This window comes from Nothobranchius furzeri, chromosome 12 (assembly GCF_043380555.1).
Source record: "Nothobranchius furzeri strain GRZ-AD chromosome 12, NfurGRZ-RIMD1, whole genome shotgun sequence".
Lineage (NCBI taxonomy): Eukaryota > Metazoa > Chordata > Actinopteri > Cyprinodontiformes > Nothobranchiidae > Nothobranchius > Nothobranchius furzeri.
The window spans coordinates 9,701,977-9,729,170 of NC_091752.1; the positions used below are offsets into that span (position 1 = coordinate 9,701,977).

Here is a 27,194-nt window from a genome sequence, read left to right on the forward strand (position 1 = left end):
AAAGGCAGAAGATGTAAATATATGTATAAAAATGGCTTGCCTTCATGTCAGTAACAGCAGGAATAACAACGTGCTGAACTGCCTTCATAAAGCTGCTAAACAGCAGCTGAGGTGGTTTATGTCCTGTTTCTGCTTTTCTCAGACTCGGGTGTTTTGGACGCTGATGGACTCGGGTTTATTTATTTATTTAGAAAACTTCTAGCAGTGCTTTCTTAGCATTGTGTGCAGATGGGGATGCTATAAATAAAAATGCCCGTTTAGTTCAAATGTCCTAAAAGAGATGGTAAAGGGCGTGTTTTTGACATGGTTCCTTCTAGGTTTCTACAACACCCCCACCCGACGCTTTACAACACAGTCCATCATTCACTCGTGAACAGTCACTGATGGTGGTGATGAACCATATTGTAGCCGCAGCTGCCCTGGAGGGCACTGGCAGAGGCGAGGCTGCTGTGTGCACTGATACCACTGGTCCCTCTGACAACCTCAGGCAGGCAAGTCGGGTGAAGTGCTTTGCCCAAGGACACAATGACTGTGACAACTCAGCAGGATTTGATCCCACAACCTTCTGGTTACAAGATAAGCACTCAATGCCTCTGCCACCATCCAGTTGGGTTGTGCGACAGGATTAATTATTCAACCATCGGCGATGAGCTGAGGCGTTACAGTTGTTTTTACAAGAGGGGATTTGTTTGTTTGTTTGTTTGCTCGTGAGTACGTTTGTTGTGACTTATGCAGGTGCACAGATGTTTACACGTTACTCACGGAGAACAACAGTCAATCAAGAAGAGATGTCCATCAGTGCATCTGAGCATTGGGCCACACTTTCTCTGCACCTCGCTGCTGCCGGTGTGGGCAAGAGGAGCGCTGAGGAGGAGCCACTGACACACGAGTGCAGTGCGAGTGGAAAACCTTTTATCTTTCAGAGTCCGGTAGACTTCCGGTTCTTTCATTTGGAGAAATTCTTCCTGAAGTAACGCTCGTTACTCAGCAGCTGCTGCGAATCCAGTCATCAGCGTGTCAGCAGAGCGTGGATTCATCCAGAACAACATTTAAACATCCACGAGTCTGTCTGAGGCAAAAGTCCAGAATCTCATAACCTCGCCAGCAAGCTCCCTAGAAACATTTGAGTACGCATAAGCAGGTGACCAGTTCAGGTTTACTTTGAGTAGAAGGAGCACAGCAGGTGAAATGCTCCTAATTTAAGTAAAACTGTTTACTGCAGTGTTTATATGTTTACTGGAGCACTCTGTTCAGTTTGTTCGGACTAAATAATTTAAACTGAATGGAAATGTATTGGTATTATTGAATACTTATTATTTTAAAAACAAAAGTGACTGGAAAATTATGAGAATGGGGAAATCGCTCCCATCGTCACTTATTGGAACGTTAGCGGTTGGAAAAACTATATAAGTTGCCCAACCACCCAGAATATATTAAAATGTTCTTTACTCACTGAAACCTTTTTTTCTATTTAATTTGTGAAATTCTCTCGACCCACCATTTAATAATATTAAATATATATATATATATATATATTTTTTTTTTTAAATTATATTTTTATTGAAAGAAGAAAACAACAGTACTTGCAATTACCAAAATACAATTAACCATTCTTCATTTTTTCTAGGTAAATAACAACAATCAGACAGAACAACAACAAAAAAAGGGGGGACAAGACAATTAGACAAAAACCCATACCAAAAAAACAAAAAAAAAAAACAAAGCCCCCCCCCCACCCCCACCCCCGTCCCACGCAGATCAACACAACCGTCAAACATATTACCGGAATATAACAATAACAGAAGTACAATTAAACAGGTAATACCTCTAAACTAGTAAAATAAGAGATAAAGGGTTGCCACTTATGAAAAAAACTGGCCGTGCACCCTCTCAGCGTATATTTAATTTTTTCAAGTTTAAAAAAAAACATGACATCTTTAAGCCACTGGGAAACAGTAGGACACTTAGCAGACTTCCAATGTAACAATATCAAACGTCTCACTAATAAGGATGTGAAGGCAATGATATCCTTTTGTGTGGAGTCCAGTATAAGTGAGCGGTCAGGAATCCCGAATACCGCAATCAGAGGACAAGGATGAAGAGTTACCCCAAGAACAGTTGACATAATAGCAAAATACCCTGTCCAGAAACGTTGTAACTCAGGACACAAAAAAAACATGTGGCTAAGGTGACAAGGAGAACCCTGGCATTTATCACATTTATTTTCCACTTCCGGATACAGTTCAGAAAGTCTAGACTTAGAGAAATGCACCCTATGAATGACCTTAAATTGGATAAGTCCAAGACGAGCGCAGGAGGTGGAAGATCGTACCCTTGCTATAGCCTGTTCCCAAGACTCCTCATGTATTCCAATTCCTAGTTCTCCTTCCCATATATCCCTAAGCTTAACCTTAGAGTGGTTACTAAGAGACAGAATAGCATCATAAAGTTTCGAAATGGTTCCTCTGTGATGAGGAATAACATTTAACATAGTTTCCCACCGCTGTTCTGGAGGTAAAAAGGGGAAATTCGGGAAACACTTGGCAACAAAATTTCGAATTTGAAAATAGCGAAACAAATGGGTAATAGGGAGATTATAACGAGAAGACAAATTGGGAAAACTATCGAACACACCATCCACATATAAATGTTTAAACTGTCCTATACCCTTGTCACACCACACTGAGAATGTCGTGTCCAAAAGTGAAGGGGGAAACAAATGATTGTTGGTTAGAGGACCCGAAGAGGATGGCATTACAAAATTATTGTGTCGTCTAAACTGAAACCAGATTTTGAGTGTGTTAAGAACCACCGGATTATCAGTATACAAAGAGGGTTTTACAGGTAAAGAGGAATAGAGCAAAGCTGGTAAAGAGGAGCCCTTACATGATAATAGCTCCAATTTACACCACGAGGAACCAGAAGATTTTAGCCAGTAGCAGAGTTTTTGAATGTGAGCGGCCCAGTAATAAGCTAGAAAATTAGGTAATGCAATCTGCATTGCTGCAGCAACGTTTTAGAAACCCTAGGCGGCTTCCCTCCCCAAATAAAAGAACCAATAATCTTGTCCAGTGAAGCAAAGAAATGTTTAGGCAAAAATAAGGGAATTGAGTGAAATAAAAATATAAATTTTGGGAGGATATTCATTTTAACGACATTAATCTTACCGATTAAAGAAAGCGGGAGATTACCCCATCTTTGAATATCAAATGTGATCCTAGATAAAAGAGGAGACAAATTTGCTGATTTAAGGCCAGATAGAGAGCGAGTCACGTTAACCCCTAAGTACTTAAACCCAGAGGGACTAAGACGAAAGGGTAGATCGGACTGTTGGAGTTGACGTGCTGCCGTATTAACCGGAAAACACTCACTTTTCCCTAAATTTAATTTATAACCTGAAAACGAGCTGAATTTCTCCAGAATACTTAAAACAGCAGGAATGGAGCGAGCAGGGTCAGTCATATATAATAACAAGTCATCCGCATACAATGATACTTTATGTGTAATTCCATTACGGGGGATTCCCTTGAATACAGAAGAAGATCTTAATGTAATGGACAGCGGCTCGATGGCAATGGCAAAGAGTAAAGGTGACAAAGGGCAACCTTGACGACAACCACGACCCAGCGCAAAATAATCAGAATAAACATCATTAGTATGAACACTGGCTTTAGGGGATGAATAAAGAAGCTGAATCCAAGAAGTGAATTTATCACCAAAACCAAATTTCTTCAAAACTGCAAACAAGTATTCCCACTCCACCCTATCGAAAGCCTTTTCAGCATCTAAAGAAATCACAAGTTCAGGAAGTTGAGATAGATGCTTTGAGTAAATAACGTTAAAGAGTGTACGGGTATTAAAAAATAATTGCCGTCCCTTTATAAAGCCATTCTGCTCTTCGGAGATAATTTGAGGAAGCACATCCTCAAGGCGAGACGCAATTACTTTAGCCAATACCTTTGCATCGGCATTAAGCAGAGATAATGGCCTGTAAGAATCACAGGAAGTTGGGTCCTTGTCATTTTTAAGAAGGAGCGCTATGGTGGCCTGCGTGAAAGTAGGAGGTAATGAACCTGATTCCAAGGACTCGTTAAACACAGACAAAAGCAAAGGTGCCAGTTTACCAATAAATGTTTTATAAAATTCAATAGGAAACCCATCCGGGCCTGGGGCTTTATTAGACTGCATAGCTGTAATAGCTTTTAATACTTCATCAGCAGATAGTGGGGAGTCCAGTTGCCCGGCCTTATGAGTACCGATAACCGGGTTTGAAAGAGACTGAAGAAATTCATTCATTTTAGCTTTATCCGTGGGAAATTCTGACTTGTACAACAAAGAGTAAAATGCTTTAAAGGTAGAATTAATTTCCAAAGGATCTGTAGTAATATTATCATAAGAGTTTTTAATACCAGGTATCACACGTGAAGAGGCCTGACGTCGTAACTGATGCGCCAACAAGCGATTAGCCTTGTCACCGTATTCATAATATGAGCCACGACTGCGTAGTAATAAGTGCTCAGCCTCTTTGGTTGACATAAGATCAAATTCGGCTTGCAAATCAAGGCGCTGCTTGAGTAATTCTGGAGAAGGATTCAGTGCATAAATTTGATCAAAGTTACTAATTGCCACCGTAAGTTCTTTAAGCCTGGCATTAATCTTTTTATTAGTACGTACAGAATAAGAAATAATTTGACCTCTCAAATAGCATTTAAGAGTCTCCCACAGCAGAGAATATGAAACAGAATCATCCCGATTAAACAACAAGAACTCGTCAATAGAGCTTGAAATAAATTCACAACATTCTTTATCAGCCAAAAGGAGAGAATTAAATCTCCAAAGAGGAGGACTACGTTTATATGTAGAGAGTTGAACATCTAATAGCAGAGGAGAGTGATCAGATATTACAATACCAGAATAGTCGGAGTTAGTAACACATGAATTGAGAGTTCTATCGATGAAAAAATAATCAATCCTGGAATAAGATTGGTGGACCTGGGAGAAAAACGAAAATTTTTTGATTGTAGGGTTGCGAAGTCTCCATGGATCAACAAGGTCATTCTGTATCATAAAATCTGAAAATGTTTTAGACATAGATGATGGAGTCAAATTACGAGGACCAGAACGATCCAAGCTTGGAACAAAAACACAATTCAGATCACCACCAAAAATAAGCAAATGTGTATTCAGAAAGGGGATGTTACTTTGTAATTTATTAGCGAATTCAGCATCATCAAAATTCGGGGCATATACGTTTACCAACAAAACCTTTTTCTGCATTAGGGTGCCAGCAACAATTATGTATCTACCGTTCCCATCAGCGATAACATTGGTCGAAGAGAATTTAACTTTCTTATTGATGAGAATGGCCACTCCTCTAGCCTTTGAATTGAAATTTGAGTGAAAAACCTGACCTACCCAAGGACAATATAACCTATGTTGATCCTTAATATGGAGATGAGTCTCCTGTAAAAAGGCTATGTCAGAATTCAGACGTTTCAAGTGAGTGAAAACCTTAGATCTCTTAACAGGGTTACCCATACCTCTGATATTCCAACTAATAAACCTAAGAGGCATACCTGACCCAGCAATGCTGGGGTCTATATTACCATTAACCATTCATAAAAAGGAGAAAGAAAAAGACAAAACCAAGATGCAGGTGGCCATGAAGAGCCAAGTGGGACAGCTCCCCCCCCAACCCCCCCGCCCCCCCAACACACCCCCAACCCCCCCAACCCCCCCCCCCAACACACCCCAAGTCTCCACAAAACAAAACAAAGGAGACAGCAGTGTACCCCAAAGTAGCAAAAACAATGGTTCACAGAAGTGATTGGACTAACTGGCGTCTAAATACAAGATAAAAGCGAGAGAGGGAACAAGAGAGAGAAAAGAAAAAAAAGAACCACAACCTCTCGCCAACTTCTCTACAGTATAACAGTGTGCGCTTCACAACATACCACCTAGTCCTTTGAACTCTCTAGAGTATATCATATAATTCAGTCTCATTAGTTAACAATGAAAATAAAAGGAACCAGCACACCAACAGTATAATAACTGGCACAGCGGTCTAAGAAAACAATGCACAGGTGGCGTTAAACCTAATGAGAGCGTGAGCACTTAGTTACATTACAGCATCTAACTAAGAGGCTATTCAGGCTCACCCAGAGATCAAAGTTTTAACATAATCACTTGCCTCTTCTGCTGAGACAAAGTCCCTCTCAACACCCTTGTATGTGATGCGGAGTCGTCCTGGATGAAGCAGGCCGTACCGGACACCTTCAATGCCACGGAGTTGCTGCCTGACCGTGTTGAATGCAGCACGAGCCCGTGCCACCTTGACGGTGTAGTCGGGGAAGATTGAGATGGTTCGGTCTCCAACTTTAATCTGTCGGCGTTCTCTAGCACGTCGTAAAATGTCAACACAATCAGTGTGGTAATGAAACCTGCATATAATAGCTCGTGGTCGGTCGCCAGGTTTAGGTGTAGGCTGGAGGGTCCTGTGTGAACGATCCAAAAGCGGCTCCTTCCCCAGGTCGAATGCTTCTTTTAGCAAGGAGGCTACGGCAGCAGTGGTGGACGTGTCAGGGCCCTCTGATACTCCTAATATCCTAACATTGTTGCGCCGCGACCTGGACTCCAAGTCTTCACACTTGTTTTCCAGCTTGGCTACATGAGCAGTGAGGCTCTTGATAGTAGTTTTCATCTCAGCAACATCATCAGAACAAACAGTCAGTGCATGCTCCATCTCCTTGACCGTACCTTTTAGCTCGGACATGGTAGAGTCATTGGCAGCTTTATCGATCGCCAGCTGCGTCTTCACAGCCTGCAGGTCGAACTTAATGGTGGACAAAGCATCACCCAGAGTGTCCTGAAGTTCTTTTTTAAAAATGTCAGCAATGTCATTCCTCAACGAAGCAAGCAACTCGACCTTGAGAGCCTCGATATCAGGATTAGCTTGGCCCAAGGGAAACTTTGCCGGAGACGGCGGCTCACTCGAGGGTGTGGCCGCGGTTTGCAAACCAAGCTTCAGTTGTGTTTGAGTAGCATTGCGGGTTTTTACATTTTTTGCTGCCATTTTATGCCGAGCCGATTAAAACGTCCCAACAAAATAATTCAAAAATCAGAATTAGGACAAGAAATATGGTCAAAAAAGCGCAAAGGAATATCAATTTAATCGAAGTCGGCAGGAGCTCCCAGACTCGCGTCCTACTCCATCGTCTTCCTCTCCCCCCCTAATATATAACAATATTTCAATAATATTAAATATTTAAGTGTAGAACATCCGTTCCCCTTGAACCTGTACAGGGTGAGTTGGATGGATGGGAGAATGAATGCTGGATAAAATATAGGATTCAAAGAATGTTAAAAATGAATGGGGATGAATAAAATGCAGATCTCATTGTTTGTGATAAACTGAAAAAATGTTGAACTATAAAAATCTGAAGTCTCTTTCTCCAGATAAACAGCCCAAAATTCTGAAGCCTTTTTCCTGCTGGTTCCTTGGTCTTTACTGACTTTCAGTGTAAAACGAGGACGTAACTTTTTTCTGTAAATCTATTTTCACTCACACAGATGAAGCTGCAGTTCTTTGTGTTTTAAAATGACCAAAGAGCTCCAGGCTGCTTTTTCTGCAGCTGTTCCACACACTCCCGCCCTGATGCACATTGTCTACAGCGTCCACTCAGGCAGACGGTGTGTTGGCAGAGACATGTCACAGTCCGACTAGTGCAGCTCCTCTCCTCGGTCTCTCTGCCCTGGAGGGGTCAGAAGACCTGACACTGTCCAGCCATGAGCTTGAGTCACAGTACTAGCCACCCACTTGGTACGACACACGCACGCACACACACACACACACACAGAGGTTCAGTGTGTAATGTTATCTGACTCCGTGTTTGCTGACACCTACAGTAAACACACTGGTGTGTGAAGCGTGTGGGTTTACGGCTTCCACTGACCGGTCCTGTTTGTCTCTGTGAGCTTATTAAACCGGTGTGTGGGAGGATTTATTTTTAAACTATAAAAACTGAGTTTGTTTTTACACGGATGAGAACAATCCTCTATGAGGCTCAGAATAACGGCCACAACATGAAAATCAGACCTGTAGATTTACAAACCAACCGTTCAGACTGGTCCTCCTTTATTCATCTAATCACTGTTATATGTGCTGGGGCGAAGAAAATCTGCACTTTCAACGGACTTTAGTTATACTTTATTTTAAATAAACAGGAATGTTATGCCTTCACTAAGTTACGTCAGTTTGACGTCCGGCAAAATTAAAATGAGATAATTTTGCTACAAACACTGATGGAAAGCCTCCAGATGGAACATCAAGATTAGTACGTTCCTCAGAAACCTGCACATCCGGTCCTGTACATGTCTGCTGCCCCCTGGTGGAGGGTCCACAGCTGGTGAGGACCTGTTTGATTTCTTTCTCTCTGTTGGATTATAATAGAATTACATAATAAAATAAGTATTATTTTGTTATACTAATATTGAAAAATAAGTAGCTTAATTTTAAAAGCTAGATTGTCTAAATATATTTCAGTCTTTAAAGGACACTTAAAGTTCCATTTAAAATAGTTTAAATAGTCCTACGGTGGTCAGTAAACATGTTTGTGAAGCTTTTTGCACTAAATCCTTCTCACATGAAGCAGTCTCAGTGGTTTTATTCAGACTGTTTCAGTACCTTCCTGAATGAGTCGTTTCAGCCCACCCATCCCCTGATTGGCATTGGGGGGATGTTCCTGATTGTGATGTCACAATTGGGCACATTTAAAGCAGCTCATCGTAAACAAATAATTCCTGAAACCAAACACTAACAGAAAGCAGACAAATGTTTTTTATTAACCTTAGCAAAAAGATTCAAACTTTCAGGTTTGTGTTATTTGTCCAATTTAAAGTTTGTTTATAAGTTGTGTCCTTTGTGCACTTTAACATCATTTTATTTTCCTTATTAAAACAGGCTTTTGTCCCAATGTTCCATCTGAAATGACTTAATGCGGTTTAGGTGGCTCTGTGGAAAGCATTTCATTATGATGTGTGCTTATCTTGATAGCCCGGGCTCATGTCTTCCTGTTGTCCTGCTGTGGGGACATTTTTAGTCCTTTGTATCTCTGAGGTGTGCATTTCCCTGCCAACTGTCTGTCCATCTGTCACCTGTAATTACGAGAGTCTTCTCGTCTCTTCAGTGGACCGTGGGGCAGAATAGGCAGTAAATCTGATGACAAATGAGGCAGGGGGTCATTAGTGGACAGATGGGTTTGGGGGTTAATTAGAATTCCTCTGCTTGACATTTGATAGCAGTGCAGCATATTTCTGTGGTTTATTATCGGTTCTATTTATAAGTCAGAACTATTTAAATGCTCACAGTCGGCTGAGAAGTTCTCAAAGTACAAAATAAAAAATGGATTTCCATGCAGGCTCCAAATCTACGGAGATCCATCTAAAGTGGAGCTGAGGTTCCAGAAAGTCTCTTCACTTGACGAGGCCAAGGCTTATTAGTTCCTCGTTGGTGATCGTGATTGAGCGGTCGTTTCCCTTTGCATCTCTAATAGGATTAGTTTGAGAGATCTTATAGATAGACTGATACTCTGAACTTCAGAGATGTTCCATGGACTCGAGGATCTAGGAAGTTTTAGATTTGAGGTTGGGGAAATCTTTGGGGCCATTTCCAAACAGCTGTAAGGACGAGTGAATTTAGTGTCTATTTTACTGAGGTTGGGGTGAATGACTCTGGTCCACAAAGCCCATGGAGGACCAGCTCCAAATTCTTCTGCTCTACCTGAAAACATCAGCTAGATGGTTGAAACGTGGACCCAGGAACACCAAACACATCCAAACTGCTTTCTGAGGGGATGAAATGGGATCACAGGAACATTAAAGCTCTGATCTAAACCCAAAATAAAAATGTACCGACCAAAAGCAGAGTCTGTTCAGGAAACCGACTGAAGCGAAATCTTTAAACCAATCATTAAAAGTCCAAAATGATTGACATTCCTGCTGGAGATGAGCGTAAACGTGGATATTCATCAGGTGGAGCATTTCCTCTGCTAAAAGATCAGCAACAGGTCCACGTTGTCCGACATCTTTTTGTTTCCTTCCATCCAGACTTTTAGCTTCCAAGCAGATCAGTTTGATAGTTCAGGGAACGGCTCTGATCCGGTTCAGCAGCACAGGTGGCGTTCCAACCAGCAGTGCAGGAATTTTGAGGAGCAATGACTTCGATACATCTGGAGGGACGGGACTGCATGCTAGGCGCCATCCAGAGGATTCGGGGGGTGGGGGGTGTTCCAATATAAATGTCAAGCAGTCTGAAGCCACAAACAGGAGCTTCTCTGGGTTAGGGTTAGGTGAGCCCATAGTCGCATAAGTTCGTCTGAGCATTCTCCTCTGTTAGAAGACGTGTCCAGCATGATAATTATTATTTATACCGTTGCTTTCCAGCTGTAGAATATTCCTCCTAAATCTGCTCATGTGTCATAAATCCCCACCGGTATCAGCTCTTCCGGTTTATAATGGAGTGTTTTTGTTTTCATACAAGTCTGTTTGGAGTTCCGTTTTTTTTTTTCGGAAGCCCAGAGAAGCTCTCTTAGCTTTTTCTGTTTTATTTACTCTGAAGGTTGGTCTTCTGATTCATTTGGTCTTGAATTGAAGCTTTTTTTTTCTTGCTGATGATTTTGGTTGTGAACAAAAGCAAAAACTGGTGTAGCTGAGAGGGAATTTCCCAGTTTTCTCATCCCAGTTCAGCTTTCCATGAGCTGAAGTCAGGAGCGATTGTGGAGACGAGGGATGTGCATCCTCCAGTCTTCCACTGCCTTGGGGGGTGCCGCAAGGTTCCGTTCTTGGGCCATTGCTGTTTTCAATCTACCTTCTGCCTCTGGGCAATATCCTGAATCAGCATGGCCTGAGCTACCACATCTACGCAGATGACTGTCAGCTATACGTGGAAATGGACGAGAAAAATGCGGGCTCGAAATTGGCTGCATGTATGGATGACGTGAAGGGCTGGCTGGCATCCAACTTCTTAAAACTGAATGAAAAGAAGTCTGAGTTTATTGTTTTTGACCCCCGCAACCACCATGGCTCTCACCCTGTTTGTGACCTTTTAACCCTTAACCCCAAACAGTGTGTGACGAGTCTCGGGGTCAAGCTGGATGCTGGACTCACAATGGCCCCACAGATAAACTCTGTAGTGAGGTCGTGTTTTTATCAGCTTCGCCGCCTTACTCACCTCAGACGAATCCTGAAACGGAGGCATTTGGAGTCAGTCATTCATGCATTCATTACCTCTCGCCTGGACTATGCAAACGCCCTCCTCGTTGGTGTTCCGGACTCTGCCCTGAATCGGCTGCAGGTTGTTCAGAATGCTGCTGCCAGGTTCTTGACGGGTACACACCGACGTAGCCACATTACACCTGTCCTGGCACATCTTCACTGGCTCCCTGTCATTTTCAGAGTGCAGTTTAAGTTACTGACTTTTGTTTTTAAAGCGCTCAGTGACCTGGCACCTTCCTACCTCTCTGCCCTTCTCACTCCATATGTGCCCACCCGCTCGTTGAGGTCGGCTGACCTATTGCTGCTGCACACGCCGCGGATGAGGCTCAAATCGCGGGGTGAACGAGCATTTGTCCATGCTGCCCCAAAGCTATGGAACTCATTGCCCATTGGAGTTCGGCAGGCTCCATCTCTGGCGGTTTTTAAATCTCGTTTAAAGACCCACTTTTACACTTTGGCTTTTAGACAGTGACTCGTTTTAGTGTTTTATTGTGTCATTGTTTTAATGTGTTCTTATTATTCATGTTTTCTCTGCTTTTAATTGAGATTTTATCCTTAGTTTTAGCTCCTTGTAATGGGTGTGTTTTGTTTTAGCCTGTGCAGCACTTTGGGCAGCTCCCATGCTGCATTTTAAATGTGCTATATAAATAAACTATGCTATGCTATGCTATGCTATGCTAGGACTGAAGACATAAGTTGTGCGCACGCACCTGTGATGTTTACCTGCCTCTCCAGAGAGAAGGTGTTCCTGATCCCGAGTTAAATTAGATTCTAATATTAATGATGATTACTGACATCGTATGAAATCCTGTAAAGTTGAGGCAGAAAATCAGATGTGCTAACGTTAAACATCTTAGGCCGTCTTTAACGTTAAACACTCTTCAGATGTTTTCAAGTCGTAAACGTCTGACTAGACTCAGAATATCAGACGCTTCTTTGTTTCTGGAGGCAGAAGAATTAAAAAGCACGGAGAAGATGAAAAAACTACAAATGCTAAAGGTTTATTTTAAGCTAGCACCTTTCACCTCGTTCCGGAGCAAACATCTTAAGTTTTGTGTCTCGATGTGCTTCTAATGAAGTTGTCAGCAGTCTTTTCCTGCTCAGTCCCTCCTTGTGTCCCCGACGGCCTGTCCTCTGTTGCTGTATGAGACGTCCCATGTTGGACTGCTGAGCAAATGTCTCTAATTATCCCCACAGTGCTAGACATGGCGCGCCATGTCCCGTTGTACCGAGCTCTACTGGAGCTGCTGAGGGCCATTTCCACCTACACAGCTCTGGTCCCGCTGCTGCTGCCTCTGTCTGCGGACCCCGCCCAGGAGGAGGAAGAGGAGGACGAGGAGCAGTCGGAGGGACAGACCTCAGTAGGGATGCTGTTGGCCAAGATGAAGACGTGTGTGGACACATACACAAACCGTCTCAGGTAAGACGCTAGCTACTTTGCCACCATTTAAATGACTTAACACTTTAAATTAATATCTGAACAACTGGTATGAAAGGCCAAATGTGCCACCATTCAATAAACTGCAAAAACTGATTTCTAATAAAATAAGTCTCATTTTTAGACATTTTATCTTTTTAGTCTAAAAAGAAAAATCTTTTCTTGAAAAACAACTTGACCTAAAATAAGGAAAATGTTCTCAAATGTGAGCTAAACTTTTTGTTTTGAGTAAAAAAAATCTGCCAATGAGGTAAGCAACGGTTAAGCCACACAGCTTTTGTTTAGAGAGCAGAAATGCCTGGTTTACCTCTCTCGTATCACGTAGATGCGATCTGCGTTTCATCTGTCAGAAAGCATGTTTGTGATGTTTGAAGTGAGCAATGGACTTAAAAAAAAAGTAAGATGCGTCAATGCTCAATAGAGTATTTGGCTGCATTCATGACTGTGACAATGTGCTAACCTTTATTATTCTATGTCCACAGGAATTTATAGAAAAAGCAAAGATTTAAATTGGTGACATTTTTTAATTATTTTATTCTAATCACTTTTGGCTCTCCATGAACGGTTTACTTCTAAGGAAGCTTGTATTAATGAAATGAATCCCAGAGTTGTCTCGCACACTGGTGTGGGGTGAAATTTGACCTCCCCATCTGACCCATTCCCGTGGGCAGCAGCGAGCTGCAGCAGTGGCTGCGCTCAGGAACTATCTGGTGGTTTAACCCCCCAATCCAACCTCTTAAAGCCGAGCGTCATTTGGTGGTATTGGATCTAAAATGCAAGTTGAAGGTTTAGATGAAGCTAATATTTTTGATAACTCTGAAAGCTCAACTGGATCAAAACGGTTCAAACACAGATGAGGTTCTACAGTCACCTCAGATGCTGCCTCACTGAGGAAGAAGAAATCGCATTAGGGAGGATGCTAATGATTTTGTTTCTAATAGAATTTATTTTACTTGTAAAAAATCCCATGAAGTCGTTGCTGCTGAGGGCTAAGGGAATAGAGGGCTCAGAGCTATGATTCTGTGTAAGTTTAGCAACTGTACTGAAAAGAAATTTAGGATTATTCTTATTCTCCTCAATTAATGCTGAGAAATAAGCAGTTCTAGTTTGTCGAAGCTTATTTTTATAAAGCACAAAACTATTTTTCCAGGATTGGTAGGACTCCTGGTGCGTAGAGCGCCATGTTCTCTCCAATTTCCTAGAGCAGTGGTTCCCAAACTTATTTAGCCGCGTACCCCCTTCTGTGTCCCGACCATGTCGACGCACCCCCCAGCCCCCACATCAGGGCATGGCTATATATATATATATATATATATATATATATATATATATATATATATATATATATATATATATATATATATATATATATACGTGTATATATATATATATATATACGTGTATATATATATATACGTATATACGTGTATATATATATATACGTATATACGTGTATATATATATATACGTATATACGTGTATATATATATACGTATATACGTGTATATATATATACGTATATACGTGTATATATATATACGTATATACGTATATATATATATATATATATATATATATATATATATATATATATATATAGTTCCATTTAGAATTCTAATAATTACGTTTAGTTCACATTTTAGAATTCTAAACTAAAATTTTGTTCCATTTAGAATTCTAACAATTACATTTATTTTTCATTTTAGAATTCTAAACTAATATTTAGTTCCATTTAGAATTCTAAACTAATATTTAGTTCCATTTAGAATTCTAAAAATTACATTTAGTTTACATTTAGAATTCTAATAATTACATTTAGTTTACATTTAGAATTCTAATAATTACATTTAGTTTACATTTAGAATTCTAATAATTAAATTTAGTTTTCATTTTAGAATTCTAATAATTACATTTAGTTTTCATTTTAGAATTCTAATAATTACATTTAGTTTTCATTTTAGAATGTTAAACTAACATTTAGTTCCATTTAGAATTCTAAACTAACATTTAGTTCAATTTAAAATTCTAATAATTACATTTAGTTTACATTTGGAATTCTAATAATTACATTTAGTTTTCGTTTTAGAATTCTAATAATTACAGTTGGTTTTCATTTTAGAATTCTAATAATTACATTTAGTTTACATTTTAGAATTCTAAACTAACATTTAGTTCCATTTAGAATTCTAATAATTACAGTTAGTTTTCATTTTAGAATTCTAATAATTACATTTAGTTTTCAATTTAGAATTCTAAACTAACATTTAGTTCCATTTAGAATTCTAATAATTACATTTAGTTTACATTTAGAATTCTAAAAATTACATTTAGTTTTACATTTAGAATTCTAAACTAACATTTAGTTACATTTAGAATTCTAATAATTACATTTAGTTTACATTTAGAATTCTAATAATTACATTTAGTTTACATTTAGAATTCTAATAATTACATTTAATTTACATTTAGAATTCTAATAATTACATTTAGTTTACATTTAGAATTCTAATAATTACATTTAGTTTACATTTAGAATTCTAATAATTACATTTAGTTGACATTTAGAATTCTAATAATTACATTTAGTTGACATTTAGAATTCTAATAATTACATTAAGTTTACATTTAGAATTCTAATAATTTCATTAAGTTCCATTTAGAATTCTAAACTAACGTCTAGTTCCATTTAGAATTCTAATAATTTCATTTAGTTCCATTTAGAATTCTAATAATTTCATTTAGTTCCATTTAGAATTCTAATAATTACATTTAGCTTTCATTTTAGAATGTTAAACTAACATTTAGTTCCATTTAGAATTCTAATAATTACATTTAGTTACATTTAGAATTCTAATAATTACATTTAGTTCCATTTAGAATTCTAATAATTACATTTAGTTTACATTTAGAATTCTAATAATTACATTTAATTTACATTTAGAATTCTAATAATTACATTTAGTTTACATTTAGAATTCTAATTATTACATTTAGTTGACATTTAGAATTCTAATAATTACATTTAGTTTACATTTAGAATTCTAATAATTACATTTAGTTTTCATTTAGAATTCTAATAATTACATTAAGTTTACATTTAGAATTCTAATAATTTCATAAAGTTCCATTTAGAATTCTAATAATTACAGTTAGTTTACATTTAGAATTCTAATAATTACATTTAGTTTTCATTTAGAATTCTAATAATTACATTAAGTTTACATTTAGAATTCTAATAATTTCATAAAGTTCCATTTAGAATTCTAATAATTACAGTTAGTTTACATTTAGAATTCTAATAATTACATTTAGCTTTCATTTTAGAATGTTAAACTAACATTTAGTTCCATTTAGAATTCTAATAATTACATTTAGTTTTCATTTTAGAATTCTAATAATTACATTTAGTTTACATTTAAAATTCTAATAATTACATTTAGTTTACATTTAGAATTCTAATAATTACATTTAGTTTTCTTTTAGAATTCTAATAATTACATTTAGTTTTCATTTAGAATTCTAATAAATACATTAAGTTTACATTTAGAATTCTAATAATTTCATTAAGTTCCATTTAGAATTCTAAACTAACATTTAGTTCCATTTAGAATTCTAATAATTTCATTTAGTTCCATTTAGAATTCTAATAATTACATTTAGTTTACATTTAGAATTCTAATAATTACAGTTTTCATTTTAGAATTCTAATAATTACATTTAGTTTTCTTTTTAGAATTCTAAACTAACATTTATTTCCATTTAGAATTCTAATAATTACATTAAGTTTACATTTAGAATTCTAATAATTTCATTTAGTTCAATTTAGAATTCTAATAATTACATTTAGTTTACATTTAGAATTCTAATAATTACATTTAGTTTTCATTTAAAGAATTCTAATAATTACATTTAGTTTTCTTTTTAGAATTCTAAACTAACATTTATTTCCATTTAGAATTCTAAACTAACATTTAGTTCCATTTAGAATTCTAATATCTACATTTAGTTTTCATTTTAGAATTCTAAACTAACATTTAGTTCCATTTAGAATTCTAAACTAACATTTAGTTTTCATTTAGAATTCTAATAATTACATTTTGTTTACATATAGAATTCTAATAATTACATTTAGTTTACATTTAGAATTCTAATAATTACAGTTAGTTTTCATTCTAGAATTCTATTACATTTAGTTTTCATTTTAGAATTCTAAACTAACGTTTAGTTCCATTTAGAATTCTAAACTAACATTTAGTTCCATTTAGAATTCTAATAAATATATATATATATATATATATATATATATATATATATATATATCAGACGTCAAGCTAAACAGACAGGGTTAAAACATATGATCAACCTTCTTCCTCATCACTTTCATTTTTTAAATAGTAATTAATAAAAATTCGATACCATTACAATTTCCTTTGATTTAATTTTAAATAAATATTTAGAGTGCCCAGGTAGCACATAAAAATGCAATTTAACAGTTTTCTTAACGTAGGAACGTTTAACCTGTGCGGCCAGAGCGCTCTCCTTCCTTCTGCTCTGCGTAAACCTGAACTGATCACCTACTTGTGCGCAATCAAATGTCTATATGGGGAAAAGATGGAAAAGATATTTTGCCTCAGACCGACTTATTGCTGTTTTATGGTGTGGCTGAATCTGCGATCCGCTGCCATGCGGACTGGAATAACAAATGCTGCAGTAACATGAGATGTGGTCCGGTTCGGAGTCACTGGCTGGAGCGGACCCGACTTTAATACGTCATCCCAAAATAGAAGCTAATATCTTAATTTGACCTTGAATGAAAAACGTTATAAAACCTCTTAAAAGTTTTTATCACAGTGGAGGCAGCGCTCATCTCTGCCTTCAGTCTGACGGCGAGCTGGAGTTTACGCAGTGTGCGCGCTTATTGAATTTGTGTGTGTGTGTGTGTGTGTGAGTGAGTGAGTGTGTGCGCGCGCGTGGCACAGCTCCATGAGCCGCTCAAGTCACCGCGTCTCGTTATTGGCGCTATTTAAACCAATGTTGTAAAATTACTTCTGCCCAGCCCAGATGTGCTCACTTGTGCACCCGTGAGCCGTGGTTCTTGATTTATTTTGTTACATCCACAATGTTCTGTGTGTGAGGTTTACAATATATACCATATATATATTTATATATATATATAAAATATATATATAGTGTGTGTGTGTGTGTGTGTGTGTGTGTGTGTGTGTGTGTGTGTGTGTGTGTGTGTGTGTGTGTACGTATATGTATACATATGAATAATTAGATCTGCAGCTTGTTTGGAGTAAATCTATCAGCTGGTTCACCTGAGGTTTGTGTTTCAGGTCAAAGAAAGATAAAAGTAAAGGAGTGGTGAAATCAGAAGGCTCTGACCCAGAACCTGAAGGTTTGACTCTGCTGGTTCCCGACATCCAGAGAACTGCTGTGATCGTCCACGTGGCTACCACCAGCCTACGTCAAGCCAACCAGGGTATGGAAACATTCCTACAGCGGGTTGATCCTTTCAATATTTTATCCTCCTCTGTGGCTCCCGAGGTTCATAAATCACTCTTAATTTCTTGGATTTTTTTCCTTTTGAGGTTCTGAAATAAAGAAGATAAATAATCATTTTAAGATTCATCACAGGATTCAGACTTTGAGGAATGATAAAGGGCAAATTGGACGTGTCACAACTTGTTCTGTAATGAGGAGAGAAAGAAGATTCTTCTATCTGGTCATTAGTCACCTCTAAGAGTCAGCACCATCAATAAGCATGATGAAGTATTACCCCTTCACATTACCGTGTTGCTACAGAGTACACCGTATTAATTACCCCCGTCCCTATTTCTTCTGAGGGGTTTTATGCTCGGCCCACATAAACCGCCGTCTGATGGATGGCTGAGGCGGCGCGTTGGCCATTAGATGTGATGGGAGTGTGCATGTGAGATGGGGGGTGTAGCTGAGAGTCAATGGCGTGTCTCTTAATGTGGAAAAATCCATACGATGAAGTCCTCTGGAGTCACGCCGCGTTTAGAGCTGTACAGCGTGGAGCTCCAAGGTGGGGGGCTGATTCTCACTTCTAGACTGGATGTTCTCCTAATCCCAGGTTGGGGTTTCCTTCAGATTCACTCATTTAAATCTGATCACACAGAACCAGCAGACCTCTCAGAACCAACAGAACCCTCAGAACCAGCAGAACCCACACCAGGTCCCTCTGTAGGCCGAGGTCAGCTGCTGTTCGTGGGCGACTTTAATATGTTTAAAACAAACATGGAGGGTGGGTTGTAGGAAGGATGCGAGCCTTCTTGATCCCAGAGGAAATGTGGTGCTTCTGCAACTTCTCTAGAGACACGGTACCAAACATCCCGTCCCACTGGTGAATCGTAAATATTGACTTGTTCCTGCTGGGATCGAGTCAACATAGAGTTTGTTGAACCATCTTCCTGTTCTCGTCTCCTGGTCGCTCAGACTCGGCCATCTTGTTATAAATGCGTTTTCTTTCTCTCTTCTCCAGAGAGGAAGCTTGTTGAATCTTCGAGGAAAGCGTCGAGCCGGCCGAAGCCGCTGTCCGTTCTTCGTTCTGTGGAGGAAAAATATGTTGCTGCCATGAAGAAGCTCCAGTTTGGTGAGTTTGCACCAGCTGTTCTGTTCTTCAGGGTTCTTTACAAAGGATTGTTAGACGACGGGTTTACCGACGAGACACCTGTCTAGCACCCCCCCCCCCCCCTGTCGTTCCACTCATCAGCCGTGTCGCCGTTACTTAGCCTCATCTGGCTGTGCTGAGGTTGATTTAGTACGTAGCAGAATGTCTGGAGTAATCTCAACTGACGTGATGGTAATTGGGGTTGTTTCAGTCGGGTTTGGGATTAGCTAGTGGTCACATGTCAGACCAGCCGCGGAGCTACACCCATTTTGCAGAATTTGGAGTAAAACTAGAATCCCTCTTTTCATGTTTGATAAATGCAACAAATGCTGTTGGCTAGCAGACAGAGAGGGCGGAGCCACTAACAAATACACACACACAGGCTCACAACAGCAGTGTGACATCATAATGTACCAGCTAACGTCCATGTGTACCTCTTAACCAATAGCAGTGGCAGATTTAAATTCAAATGTAGTGCAGAGCTTTTACCTGACAACAGTTTCGGGCAGAATATGTAGATTTTAACTAAGATGCACTAAAGTGCCAAATTATTGAATACACATGTCTGCAGCACAATTAGACACTCGTTTATAAAGTTTATCAGCAAAAACAGTTGCTTTGTGGGTGACTTGCTCTTTAATGACCCTTTCCTGGTGACATCTAGGACAGGAATCCTTCTTTAGGTGGTTCTAATCCACACGGGATTATAATCTGTTCATGAAAACAGTTCAAATTTGCAGAGTAAACAGAGTTTCTCCACATAAAACAACCACAGCTGTAATCTGGGACTACCTAATGTGTGTTGGAGCGTTAATCTGAGTCCCAGCGAGTCAGACTCACGCAGGAGAAGGAACGCTTTCGGACACAACACCGTCTCTGTTCACTTTGAGCTCACTGTTTCTGCATTCACGACTCCATGTTTACCAGTTCTGAAGGGCACTCCTGTAATCCCAGGAGAAGGGCTGGTGTTGGGAGTGTAATCTGTGGAAAAACCTCCAACATTAATCCAGTTATTCTGGTCTCTGTCCATCCAGACACCTTTGAAATGGTTTCAGAAGACGAGGACGGAAAGCTGATGTTTAAGGTCAACTACCACTACATGTCGCAGGTGAAGAACGCCAGCGACACCAACAGTGCAGCCAGATCCCGGCGCCTGGCCCAGGAGGCCGTGACCCTGTCCACCTCTCTGCCCCTTTCATCCTCCTCCAGCGTCTTTGTCCGCTGTGACGAGGAGCGGCTGGACATCATGAAGGTAACAGTCTCCGGATCTGGAGCGTGAACTCGTCCGTAACGGCGGCGTTGGCGTCTGAGTGTCACATGCTTCTGCCATGCAGCGGCTCCGCTGACATTTTAACTAATGTCTCTCAGCTGATTAACGACGCTTTTCTTTAGCTAAATGTCAAAATCCTCGTCTGTTGAACTCGACTTTGCCAGGAAAACATTCAGCAGCAGTCAGTTAAACAAGCAACACAGCAAATCACTCAGCAGAATTAAAAGGTTCTGATATGGTGTAAACATCTGGATCTTTGAAGGGTTTTCATCTCCGCTGCTGAATCCTCAGACCAGCGTCCGCTCTGTCAGATTAACGCCGCTGGTGTTGGAATGATCCCACTAGGAACGACCTGAGAGTCGGGAGGACCTGGACCTAGACTTGTTCTCTGTGCTCCAGATGTGTAGCTTACATGTTAGCTCATAGCTATAGTCCTGTTCTGGAAACATCTGTCATAGATCCTCACGGTTTCTAACCTGCTTCTGACTCAGCTGAGGCGTCCTGTTCAGGGCCCGGTGCTGAGCCCAAGAAATCCAGATGTTTCTGGGGTTTACATCGATAGTGGCGTGAGGGAACGGGCTTCCCTGGAAAGATGGGACTCGGAGGTTTGCAGTGATTAAACAGTTATGGTAAAATGGTAACGGACCTGTATTTGATAGAGCACCTTGGGGGGTTCTACAACCCCCCAAGGTGCTTTACAGCACACACACACACACACACACACACACGCGCACGCACACACAGGTGGTGATGAGCTACATCGTAGCCACAGCTGCCCTGGAGTGCACTGACAGACGAGGCTGCTGTAAACCGGACCCTCTGGCCACCCGCTGGCAAGGCTGGTTTAGTGTCTTGCCCAAGGACACAAGACTTTGTGGGACTCGACCCTGCAACCTTCAGATTATGGGGTGGACACTTAACTCTTGTGCCACCACCCCCTAGTTACTGATGGATCCTCACAGACTGATGCTGTTTGGGCCTAAACGTCTCAGCTGATTAACACAAGGGTCTGATTTTAGCTCAGCGAAGCAACAACAGGACGTGCTGTCACCCTCTAAGAACAAAACCTGGTCGTCAGCCGTCCGCCCCTCTTCGGTCGGCCCTCGGTGTGTAGTAATAAACAACCTCTTCATCGCCGGTCTGTCCTGAAGCTTCTCTCACCATGTTGACAGGTTCTCATCACCGGCCCCGCCGACACTCCCTACGCCAACGGCTGCTTTGAGTTTGATGTGTATTTTCCTCAAGACTACCCCAACTCTCCTCCACTGGTCAATCTGGAGACCACAGGGGGTCACAGTGTGCGCTTCAACCCCAACCTGTACAACGACGGCAAGGTGGGTACAAGAAAACCAGCAGTGTGTTTGTGTAGAACGGCGTCTTTCTGGAACCTTCAGAGGCAGCCGGCTGATTGGCTCAAGAACGACCAATCACAGCTCTGTAACGTGTGCTTGAATTCTTTGGACTTTTCATGTGTTGTTAGAACAGAATGGTGTTTTATTGTAGGGTGCTGATTCTGCTAACCTCTGTGGTTCTGTGGAGACGTTCAGACAAGAACTTGGATAAAAAGTTAAGGAAACATAGAGTAGGTGTGATCAGGGTTAGGAGCATCGTGTCCAGCGTGGGAGCCTGAGGATGTGTGAGGTCAGGCTCGATGTTTCAGGGAGTTTAACAAGAGTTACACATGTTCTGATAAAGATGAATTACGTCCATTTTAATACTCAACCTGCTGAATTTGGATTTATTTAAAATATGAGGTTCTTAAGGAGGCTTAACACCATTGAACATGCTGGAATTTAATATATATAGTACACACACACACACACACACACGCACACACACACATGCACACACGCGTTTCAGACCTCCTCTGCTAACAACGGGCTGATATTATATATAAGTGGGACTAAAGTCAGTGTGTGTTTATCTGCTGTGCATTTTGTAATGAATGGATGAATACCTAAACATGAATGACTAATAATGGTCCCCAGCACCTTCGCCCTTCCTCTCCATCACACGTAGAGACTCATAACATTTGGATTAGCAGTGGTTGGTTTCTTCCAGTAAAGTTTTAGTTTGTCTGAGATTGATGCCATGGATGTGTTTTCCTCAGGTGTGTTTAAGTATCCTGAACACCTGGCATGGAAGACCCGAGGAAAAATGGAACCCTCAGACCTCCAGCTTTCTACAGGTGAGCATCACATCAGTCAGCTGTCACGATGCATCGCCCGTGCTGCTGTTTGTGTCTCAGACTCGACTCCATCAGCTCCGTCATCCCACAGCCTGGAGCTCCGTAGTAATGGCTTTGACCTGAAGGGTCAAGGTATTACTTAGCTTTGGTGATGGTGAGTTTGTGGGTGGGTGGTTCTCAGACCCCCACAAGCTGCTGTCGTCTCAGCCTCCAGGTCTCTCACCAGGGCTGTACAGTGCAACATATATGTCACATGTGCGATGAAAAAAACTGTGTGATAAACTATTTTTAAACTTAGGACTCGTGCACCATCTTTTCAAGTGACCTTTTCCCCCTGAACTTTATTGATCCAAGGTAAGTTGCTTGTTATTTTGTAAGGAAGATGCTTTTTACTGACGCACAGCGTGCTAACAGGAGCTGTGGAGGAAAACCGAGAGACTGTCCGAAGTTTGGGCAGATTAGCTAGTGCTAGCAGGTAGCAGGCTCACGATCAAACAGGGTTCCCAAAAAAAAAAAACGTTGGCTGTGAAACTAAGAACATCTAAACTCTACAAGCGGGAATAAAGTCCCCATCGTCCTGCTTATTCTTAGCTGTCTGCGGCGCTATGCAGCAGAACCGCAGACGTCAGGTTGCTGATTGAGTCTGCTCCATACGCTCCTGCAGAAATATGGCAAGCCACTGTAGCATTTAACTCGCTAATGTGTCTATCTTCAAACCTAATTTAAAACAGGTTATTGCTAACCTGTACATTTGTAGTAGTAGAAATAAACATTATTAGCAGTTCCAGTATCACTGAACATGTTAATGAAGTACATTCAATTCTACTAATCATAGTTTAACTGTGTATATATTTATATATGTCATTCTGACTACGATGAGTGACTTTAATACAAACCTAAAATGTTACTGAAAAGGTAATTTTTTTATAAAACATCTAACTATAAATATCAGATGGGAAAGAGAAACCTGCACAACGCCAATTTAATACATATTATAGGGAGCCTAAGTCACGCCCATCCACTTCCATACCACGGGTCCCCGGAAGAACGAAAAAAAACGAACGCAAGTCAACGGATCTAAAAAACAACATTTTCTAATTCTGCTTGTTATGAGCCATGGATTATGATGTCCGTGAGTTTTAAAGATGCATTTTGATACCAAGAACGGTACCGTTTCCTGGACGCTCCTTGTCATCCCAAAAGTCGGGACTCGCTCTCAAGGCGAGGCTTCCTTCCAGTTTTATGGCCCTCATCTCTGGACCTCAAGGCCGCAGAGAACCTTCACATTAGCATAGCTTTTAGCTTAATTTTATCTATTTTAGTTTGTATTTTAACCATCCTTCGTTAATTTTATCAGTGTTTTATTACTTAGTCTTTTACTTAAATTATATCTATTTAAAGAGCAAGTCACCCACAAAGCAACTTTTTTTGCTGATAAACTTTATAAACGAGTGTCTAATCAAGTTGTAGACACTTGTGTTCAATAATTTGGCACTTTAGTGCATCTTAGTTAAAATTCAAATATTCTGCTTTAAACTGTCAGTGTTGCGCCTTTGTCAGGTAAAAACGTTGCACTGCATTTGATTTAAAATCTGCCACCGCTATTGGCTAAGAAGAAGAAAATATTGTTTCTTTGGTGCCTCTCAAGATGAAAATCACGAGGCACGTCACAAAAACAAAAAATGTTAAAATATAAAAAATAATTTATAAAATGGTTAAAATATATTTAAAATGAGCAAAGAATAGACAATTGTGATTAAAAAATATAAAGAGAGAGAGAGTGAATTGGAAAGAAGGAAATCAGTGGACCCTGAGGAAGGTGGAATAGGTGGGGAGAGCAGAATAAACAGAGAGTGGTGAAGAAGGTCATACAAAAGCCTGAACAAGTGAGTCTTCAGCTGCTTTTTAAAGGAGACCACTGAGTCCTCTGATCTCAGGCTCAGGTACGCTATGATGTTAGCTGGTACATTATGATGTCATAATGTCATTGTGAGCCTGCGTGTGTGCATTTGTTAGCGACTCCGCCCTCTCGGTCTGCCAGGCAACAGCATTTGTAGCATTTTTCAAACATGAGTGGAGTAAGACTCTGGTAGGGGGTGACTTGCTCTTTAAGTTAATTTTAACCCATTTTAACCTTTATTACTCATTCGTATTATATTATTTTATATGTTTTTTTACTTGATTATACTTTATCAGTGTGTTTGCTTTTATTTATCCTTGGTTTATGCTTAATTAGATTTTTTTAAATCAATAATTGAACACATCTTAATCTTTAATCTCTGTGGGGGCCAACTGCCCCAGGAGAGGAGGTTGGCTGTGGCTGCCTGGGTGCTTCTCGAGCCTCCTCTTGGAGCCCGGGCTGCTGCTGCCGGTGCAGGTGGCTCCTTTTGATGGCATTTCCTCCTTTAGAGTTTCACCGTCTGTTTTCTATCAGAAGCTACTGCAGGAGCTAGGTGTAGGAGACTATTTTCATGTTCAGCCTGCATGAAATACTCAGAGTGACCCGTTAGAATCAGAGATGATCATTAAAACGTGTTTTTTTTTCACCGTTCCACACCCTTAAGGAAGATTTATTTGCTTGTGTTAGTCTCACAAATGGTCAAATCAGCGTTTTCAATGATGCATGCCTCTCAGTGATCCAACCATGACGGTAGACCTTCAACACTTTAGTCACACTCAGACATTCAAAATGATCTCTAACCATTAGAGCCATCGTACCATTGAAGGAACAGAACCATCTTGGGAAAAAAATGGTCTTTATGTCCACCCCGTCCACCCCCCGTCATCGTTTGTTGGACTGATGAACATCGGTGAGAAAATGGTACATTTCGCCCGATCGTCTATCATCTAGAAGCTGTGAGTTGTGTGTGACCCCTTGGTGTCCATATTGGTGCACAGGCTCACAGATCTACTTGAACGTGATGTATTGACACACACCCACACTATCATTTGGTTGTCTGCCATGCATACACACTCACATTCATTTTCAGTATGTATATTGATCCGAGGACAAGCGAGCCGGAGCTCCTGGGAATGGATGTCCTCGTGATTTTTTCTTTACAACTCCCTCATTTGCAGGACTGGAGAGTGCATAGAGATGTCTCCACTGATTATCATTCCAGTTAGCGTGCTCCGGATCAATAATGGAAAATACGTGGGTTGGTGAATGGGAGACGGGGGACAGGCTGGAACCGAGCGGGGGAGGGGGATCCCCATTAAAGACGAGTGTGTGGTGTAAGCTGAAGGTCATTGCCGTTCACCTGATGGAGCGTTTTCAGTTCCTCCCACCCCGTCGTGGCCAGAGACGGCTGACAGGAAGTTGGTGACGTCATGGCTCGGAACAGACGGGGCGGAGCTATCCAGCCAGGCCAAATCATTTATAGGCCGTTAATAAAGGAAGTTTGAAAAATGTAGTTTTTAGGGTTCCTGGTCTTTGTGTGCGGCTCTGCCAAGATCCTTTTGTAGGTTTGACTTTTTGAGGACACTGAGGGGATCTTGGGCTAATTCCATAATCATCTAAATTCTCCCCAAAGGAGAAACAGTGATTGTATTAGGATGTGCCGCTTATCTCTGTGTTAATTAAATGTTTCCTGCTTCTCCTCTCTCAGGTGTTGGTGTCAGTTCAGTCCCTCATCCTTGTGGCCGAGCCGTACTTCAACGAGCCCGGGTACGAGCGCTCCCGTGGCACCCCCAGCGGCACCCAGAGTTCCCGGGAGTACGACGGAAACATCCGTCAGGCCACGGTCAAGTGGGCCATGTTGGAGCAGATTCGAAACCCGTCTCCCTGCTTCAAAGAGGTAGAGACGTCTCAGCTGTTGTGCTGTTTCTGTGTTCCCTCGTCTGCACCTTAAGCACCTGAAAACCAAACGCTGCATCAGCGAGGGCCGGTGTCAGCATGTTTTAGTTGTTTTCCTGCACCTACACTCCTGATTCAGTGGTTGATTCACCTGTTCAGCAGCTCAAGCTCCTCAGAAGCCTGCTAATCACCTGCTGATTAAAATCAGGTGTGTTGAAGCAGGGAAACACCTAAAACATGCTGATGGATGAAGCAGAGTTTATATCTGACGTTGGAGCACTGCTGAGTGGAGTTTTTACTCTTAACAGCTGATTATTAATATTTGTTTCATTTTATGATCCAATCAGCATTAAAGTAGAAGTGAAGCTGATTCCTTCTCTTCTGGTTCTGTTGGATCTGACTCTCACCGTGCTCCATTTAAAGCAAAAGAAATAAGAATCCATGACATCAGCCCGAGTCAGTAAAACGGAACGCTGAACAGAGAGATCTTCAAGAGTCGTACTCACACTTGGCAGCAGCACCGGGCTGAATAATCACACACACACACACACACACACACACACGCACGCACGCACGCACACACACACGCACGCA

At 40.5% G+C, this 27,194-nt stretch overlaps 1 protein-coding gene across 6 annotated transcripts in view; it reads left to right on the top strand.

The window, feature by feature from the left end:
* birc6 (baculoviral IAP repeat containing 6) overlaps nucleotides 1-27,194 on the top strand; it is a 114,507-nt gene that overhangs the window by 84,051 nt on the left and 3,262 nt on the right. For all 6 annotated transcript variants that reach the window (XM_054749975.2, XM_054749981.2, XM_054749977.2 and 3 more), the window contains 7 exons: nucleotides 12,469-12,691; nucleotides 18,049-18,194; nucleotides 19,218-19,328; nucleotides 20,381-20,598; nucleotides 21,789-21,950; nucleotides 22,727-22,804; nucleotides 26,413-26,601. In XM_054749975.2, the coding sequence (XP_054605950.2) occupies nucleotides 12,469-12,691; nucleotides 18,049-18,194; nucleotides 19,218-19,328; nucleotides 20,381-20,598; nucleotides 21,789-21,950; nucleotides 22,727-22,804; nucleotides 26,413-26,601 (1,127 nt within the window). The remainder of the gene's footprint in view (nucleotides 1-12,468; nucleotides 12,692-18,048; nucleotides 18,195-19,217; nucleotides 19,329-20,380; nucleotides 20,599-21,788; nucleotides 21,951-22,726; nucleotides 22,805-26,412; nucleotides 26,602-27,194) is intronic.